Source organism: Pinus tabuliformis, chromosome 1_2, assembly GCF_031772625.1.
Source record: "Pinus tabuliformis cultivar Carrire ecotype Pingquan chromosome 1_2, CPIR1, whole genome shotgun sequence".
Lineage (NCBI taxonomy): Eukaryota > Viridiplantae > Streptophyta > Pinopsida > Pinales > Pinaceae > Pinus > Pinus tabuliformis.
The window spans coordinates 1,327,285,169-1,327,292,603 of NC_142298.1; the positions used below are offsets into that span (position 1 = coordinate 1,327,285,169).

Sequence of the window (7,435 nt, forward strand, 5' to 3'; positions counted from 1 at the left end):
TTTCCTGAGGCAGGATTTGGACCCTTTCCTGAAGTAATTTGGGCCTTCACTTCCTTATTTTTATGTGATGCCAATTCATGCAGATATGTAGACTGAATTATAACATTCTTGACAATATCTTAGAGATCGTTTTCTTTCAAAAACAATGTTACCTTGGCTTTTGATGACACCTATATGGAGGCACCATCTAATTTTCCTCAAATTTGAGACTTGATGCTGCCATCTCTGAGATCTATTTTACAAACTTTTCAGATATGAAAATAAAACAACAAAAATATACCTGCAAGAGTGGTTAGTCCTTCAAGCAACAATAATGAAACCCTCTAACTGCTGGTCTTTGATTCTGGTAGTTGATCTATTGTTGTAAACCCTTGAGGATCTCAATTAGAGATGATCCTCTTATACCATGTGAAATTTTTATTATTCAAGAGGACAACTGTCTTGTGTTTCTTTCTCAAATAACTCAGATCTTGAATTACTTTAATAACTGAATGAAATTCTGAACATGCAACAGTCACACATATAACTGGAAAACCTAAACAATGGACTCATAATAGCTTTTCAAGTACACACATAATTCTGTCCTTCAAATCAGCTTATCATTAATGATCAAAACTTACAAGGACATGTCAAAACTGAGGTTTTCAGCTTCCTGGACACTCAGATCTGCTCTATCTCCTTGCTAGATACTCAAACCCACACTTTACTGAATTGTTGTACAACACTGTTCAATATGGATTCTGATCTGACCTTGGCTCCTCTCCTGTGCTTTGAATCTGCTCAGCTGATCTTTCTCTGATCTCTTGTCTTTTTGATGTCCAAAAATGTTTGCATACAACTTCTCTCATCTTGTTCTATTTATGCTCTCAGACTCTAATTGAGAAAATTAATCTCCCCTATCTTAGCAACTAATCTCTTTAATCCGAGCAACCACCTTTTCTCAACAATTATGTGTACAGCTAAGTTAGATCAAGTACAAATCACTAATATTCCAAAAATATCTAGAATATTTCATTTAGATTTTGAAGAGTTAGGAGATCTAGTGAAATTGATCTTTCACTTTTATTTACTAAGTGAAATTACAAGATGGTATTATTTCACAGTTTTACTAGGTGGTCACCAAAAGTTGTCTAGAACCACTTCTCACACATTCACACCTTACATGTGTAAGAAGTTCCTACATGAGTTACACTTATCGACATAACCTGTATACCTTGCACCTAGTTCCAAATCAAAGCAAAGGTCTTAGCAGAATGCCATTTCTCACATGCTGCTGGTCACACTGGCTTCTTTAAGACATATAACAACAAGAGTAATTTCTTTTAGAATGGACTCTAATAAGAGGTGAAAAATATTTGTTGCTTCATGTGAGACTTATTAGAGGAATAAAACAGAGACTGTGAGAAGTCCAAGACTAATGTATGCCTTGCCCATTCCGAATAAAAGGTGAGAATCCATTAACATTGTCTTTAGAAGTTTGCCTTAGGCCGGAGGGAAAATCTCCATCTTTGTTATTTCTAGGGTGCTACTGACAAATTCTCACACGTTGTTGAACTATTCATGCCACATGTTTATAGGCTTCATGGATTTAAGAAAAATGAACTTACTCTACAGACTACGACAAGTCAAAAAAGAAAGACCTTAAGAAGGCAAGACCTTACTGCTAAGTAACCTACTCTTCTACCTTGGGGGGGCGTACCTCTACAAAGACTAGTTTCTCTTTCTTCTTTCATCTTCCCTAGCTGGCTTAAGTGGAAGGGGTACTGGAGCTACAGACTCTATCTTCCTCTCTGGCTGGTTAGCTACTTAGCTTGGGAGCTTGTTAGCTGGTTAGCTGGCTGGTTAGCTTGCTGGATGGGAAGCTGGGGATCGCTTTTAGGCTAGACAATGAACCCATGGCTGCTGCCGCTGCTGGCTAGATTGCGAGCTTCGGAACTTGGCTAGGATGGCTCGAAGAAACCAGTTTGGAGTTAGAAGAGCCAACTAGGTTTAAAGAGAAATTTTAGGCTGAATGACAGCTTTAGGGTAACCAAAATTAGTGGTATTAATTTGAAATTTTAACAAAATAGAGTTTATTGTGTAAAATTGGTTATCCCACATGCAAAAGATAAGTGAGCCTGCCTGAAGGCTTTAGACGGGCTCTTAAGCCTGATACAAAAGTATATTTGGGAATGTGGTAATCTGTGAGAAACAGATTCCTAGGTCAAGTGCAGTGTCCATATTCCTCTTGGACAAGCATGGATTCGCATCTAAACCTATCTAGGAAATCATTTTGGGGTAATGCTTCAAAAAATGTGCCTCGAGTGGCTGCACCATGGAGCAAACTTTCATTGGCGTACAGTGTGAATTTTGAGGGGTATTTATTGGCGTAAGGTGTGAAATCTGAGGGGTATTTATTTTGTGAACTCTGAGGTGTATTTATTCTGCCAAAATTGCTCAGGACATGCACCATGGAGCAGAGTTTCATTGGCATAAGGTGTGAATTTGACAGGTATTTATTTTGCCAAAATTGCTCAGGAGATACGCCCAATCTAATTTAATTAAGATCAAAGTGAGAATGGAACCCTGGTGGACAACAAAACACTTGTTCACCTCACCAGTGAGTCAATCGCCCATTGGCAGGAAAAGCCATTTTATCCTATATATTGTTGAAGCATTTTCTTTTTCATATTAATAAAGGCTCTGTTTTGAGGGTTGTCCATAAATATTTGAATGTTGTTCTTCTTTATTGTCAAATATTCAACGTTTTATTCCAAAATTCAGAATTTTGTTTCAAATTTCAGGTATTTCAAAACATTTTTTTTCCTGGGGAAAAGTATCGTAATTTTGATTATCAAGGAAAATTACATGTTGTAAATGCCATAGGCATATGCAGAAAAGTGACCATGGTCATCTGAGAACTGTTTTGTACTATAGAAATCTATACAAAAAACCCAGAGAAGGGTGTGCTGATAGTATCTGATCATATACATTATTCTTTACATATTCAAATTTTTTCAAAATTACACCCATGGTGATTACTGTTCTGTAGACAAAACATAAATAACAGAAATAGATAATTTAGGGCTTGTCAACCCTCTGTAGTTCCTGATCCATGTATGGTCTATGGAAATATTGGTAGATCTGTTTTGGTGTGTGCTCCCTGATCAACCATTCCCCTCTAGGATGCGTTGCCGCTTTTGAAAGCTGGTTTGCAGGTTCATTGCGCTCCCTGTAGATATGAGCACATGAAACATGATCAAAATGTGTCTTTAAAAACAAAAAATCATCCAATATGGTTATGAGTGTATATGCATTGCATGTAGAAATGCAGTTGAACCAGTTAATAACAATCTTGGAGTCCCCATAAACTTGTAAATATCTACAGTTTTTGTTTATAGCAAAATATAAAAGATGACGAAGTGTAAGGAGCTCCGCAAAGTTATTTGTGCCATCTCCCAACCCCATACAAATATGGAAATAATGTGTCTCAGATATATGGAGGATAATGCCATCGCCACAACCCTGTTCCTGTGCTGATCCATCGAAATAGGCCCAAGGGTGCGCTTTGTCTATGACCTCCGGGGTGATGGTTTGAATCTTGGCAACCTGTTCATCAACCGGAATTTCCATATAACTATTACAAATCTTAGGAATAATCAAAGGCCAAACTATATGCTTCCCACAAAATATGTTGTTGTTCCTGCTCATCCATATGTGCCAGCACAGCATTAATGGAAGATTTTGGGATCTTGGGTTTGGAGCTTCAGCCCACCATCGGTTCCAGGCATTTAGTATACCATCGCCACCCCAAGTAAGTGATAAATTAAGAGTATGTAACACCTGCGCCTAGACCTGTTGTGTTGTAGGGCAGGAGAGAAAGAGATGGTGATTTGATTCCTCCTCCTCACGACATAATACACACCATGTAGGTCCCTGAAAAGATTGTTTTCTGAGATTATTTCCGGTCGGGGTTTTGTCCATAATGATGTTCCACATCAAAAGACGAGTACCCGGCGGGCCTTTTAGCTTCCATATGCTGCTCCACCAACTATCCAAAGAATCAGGTTTATGGCTAGCATGGATAATAGGATATCCATCCTTTGGAGTATAGATCCCCTTCTGTGCAAAACCCCAAATTAGTTCGTCATCCTCATCCCTTAGTCTCACATGGGATTCAATTAAAGCTGCCAAATATCTCCTCCACTCCATATGCCATTGATCTGGTATATCCAGGGCCTCCACTGGTATATGTAGTGGTGTTGTATAGGTCCCTGATCTGTGTGATGTTTGCCACTCCATTATGATTTAGGAAGGCAATCAAGCCAAGAGGGAGATGGTGTGAGTTGCCGCAACCAATCCATGGATCAGTCCCAATGCGGACAGACATACCGTTGCCGATCTACCAAGTAAGACCCCTTCTTATAATGGGAAGGGTATTTATAACAACCCTCCAAATCACTGATATTCCTTTCCTGTTCCAAGCAGGTAACCTTAACCAGTCCATGACTGTGCGTGACCATATGTATTTATAGGTAACCACCTTTGACCAAAGGCTCTTGTGCTTCAGAAGAAGCCATCCTAATTTGGCTGCAAGTGCTTGAGGAAAGGCAGAGAGGTTCTTGAGGCCCCAACCTCCCCATTTTTTGGGAGTTTCAATTCTACTCCATTTGACCCACGCATAGGGTTTTCCCTCCTTGTGACCCTTCCATAAGAAGTGGCAGCAAACTCGCTGAATCCTTTGTAATATACCTTGGGGGATCCAAGCCAGAGACATCCAGAAGACTGGTGTTGGTTCCAGAACCGATTTAATGAGCACCAGTCTACCTGCTCTGGGTAATAGATGATGGCTCCAAATATTTAATCTTCTTTCCACCTTCGCAATCAACCAGGTCTAATCTGCAATTTTGTATCCATCTGCTTTTATCCTGAAACCCAAGTACTTCAATCTATCCTCCATTGTTAGATTTTGGAAGGGGAAGTTTTGGAGTGCATGATAGGTCTCCTGTTGAGTACAAGCTGAGAGAGATATAGTGGATTTGGCCCCATTTATTTCCATCCCTGTTGCGGCACAAAAAAGATTCAGCACTTCAGAGAGAGTGTTGTTGTCTTGAATGCCTCCATCTAAGAAGATGAGCATGTCATCCACAAAAAACAGATGTGTTAGAGTGCATTGCTCCATGATCTTGAGACCCTTGAGCCTCCCGGCTCTTTTTTCTGATGCAATCAGCTTGCTTAAGCCTTCCATCACAATAAAAAAAAGCAATGGGGAGAGAGGACACTCCTGCTTGATTCCTCGCTCCGCCTGAAAGGAATGGGAGACTGATCCATTGATTAAGGTTCCAAAGGATACAGATGTAATGTAGCACATTATCCATCTGATAAAAACCAGTGGAAAGCCCAGGTGAGTAAGGATCATCCTTAAGAATAACCAGCTGACCCTATCAAAGGCCTTTGAGAGGTCAATCTTGAGCATCACCCCTTTAAGCTTCTTTTGTTTGATGGAGTGTAAGGCCTCTTGTGCTGTGCCGATGGCCTCATGGATTTGTCGATTGTGTAGGAAGGCAAACTGTTCCGAGGAGATGTTGTTCGATAGGATCAGCTTGATGCGGTTAGCAATGATCTTCGCAATAATTTTGTATAGGAAGTTACATAGGGATATAGGCTTGAAGTCATTGAAGGATGGCGGGGAGTCCATCTTGGGAATGAGGGCTATATAGGTGGAATTTATAGGTTCATACATTCTGCCCGATGTACGACATTCCTCGATCACATCGGGTAGATCTGGTCCAATAATGTCAAAGAACGTAAGATGGAATTCCACAGACATAACATCTGGCCCCGGACTTTTGTCCTTCTTAAACCACTTTAGGGTGCCCTCCAGTTCCCCCATAGTAATAGGTTTTATGAGATCCTCCACCAAGTCAGGTTCCACAAATATGGGAAAATGCCCTGCAATGCGAATGATATCAACTAGAGGTGTCCCAATCCAAGTGAGTCAGGGATTTCTCGGTGGCGGGAACGGAGGTTGTAGGAATGTGAACCTGAAGCAGATGGGGAAATAGGATTTTGTTGGAGCCCCTGTCTAAGGACAGCCGGGGGGTGGTGGAAAAGATAGGCAATGGGTGATCACGTGCACAGGTAATGGGAGAGGTAATCAAACAAGGTGAAGATGCAGATGATGCCAATGAGAAAAAAATATTGATTAAAATTCAGTGTAGAGGATAAGGGAGAAGAAACTGTACCCGATGTAGGAGCAGCCTCCGTAGTAGACCGGGATCTAGTCATAGGAGGGGAGATTGGCGGCATCTGGGAAGCACTGGATGGATGAGCAGTGACCCCAGCCACATTCTTTGGACTATCTGGACCTGTGGGCTACTCATCCACAATCAGGTCTTCTGTCTGGTGATGTTTGGTTCCCTTTGTAGCAGCCGGAGTAGTAGGCATGAGCAGTGGGCATTCTTTAAAAAGATGTCCAACCTTATGGCATCGTCTACAACTGAATGGAACGCCTTCATAATCAAGATTTTGTCAGCGAGAGAAATGCCTCCAATGTAGGGTAATCTTTTCCTCCAGGCCTTCTCTAGTGTCCAAATGAACCAAGATGCAAGCCATAGTCATATTCCATGACGTTTCATAGGACTGATCATGTTCCAAATAGGTACCTAGTGCGTTGCCTATGCACTTAAAAACGACTGGAGTCCAGTATTGCATCGGAAGGCTTGGTAATCGAACCCAAATCGGCCCAACTCCCATATGTTCCCTCTTAGGATCAAATAAGGGATCCCATCTTTTCAGCAGAACAGGGGCTAATTCGATGTGCCAGAATCTAGAGAGTATCCAGTCCGTGTACTCTTCCTTGTGGAAACGAAGGGCAAACCATCCTCGCACAAGCACCCGAATGGTGGGTAATTCTTTGAGTAAAGAACCCCAAATCTCTGAGGTCCAGAGACGAAGTCTCTCCACAATATAGTTCCGCCCCCGAACTCGGCCCACCAAGACCTTCATGGCTGTATCAACAACTTCCCCCATCGAGAGGCCTTCGCCCAAGGATAGGTTGATGTCCCTGTCGACAACTTTTAGGCACCTTCCTTTCTTTAGCTTGTCAGATCTGCGAGCCGTTGGATAGTCCCAAATATGTCCCCGTATGCCCTGGTTAACTGTCTGTGGGGTGGATGGGGTCGATTTATGGTTTGAGACCAAGGAGCTGAAGCATCCAAAATGGATAGGGGTGCTGGGAGATGGGCCACCAAGATTAAGGGTGCTACCGGATAGTGCAGGGACAGGGTAGGTAGCAGTCCCAGGAGGGGGGATGCCAGAGGAGGAAGGGTTGTAGGGTGGGGCGGAGATGTGGGGTAGACAGGGTAGTGGCGTGTTGAAAGTGGGCGATGGTTGCAGGCAGGTACTGAGGAGATTCAAGGTAGCCGGAGAAAGCGGTGGGCAGTCCAAGCCGGAG

General features: G+C 42.1%; 1 protein-coding gene across 1 annotated transcript; it reads right to left on the minus strand.

Annotated features, from left to right (window-relative positions):
- Positions 1–6,510: 6,510 nt before the first annotated feature.
- Positions 6,511–7,011, minus strand: LOC149211109 (uncharacterized). Its single transcript, XM_089399190.1, has one exon. It carries the CDS (start codon positions 7,009–7,011, stop codon positions 6,511–6,513), a length of 501 nt encoding a protein of 166 aa, XP_089255316.1.
- Positions 7,012–7,435: the final 424 nt, after the last annotated feature.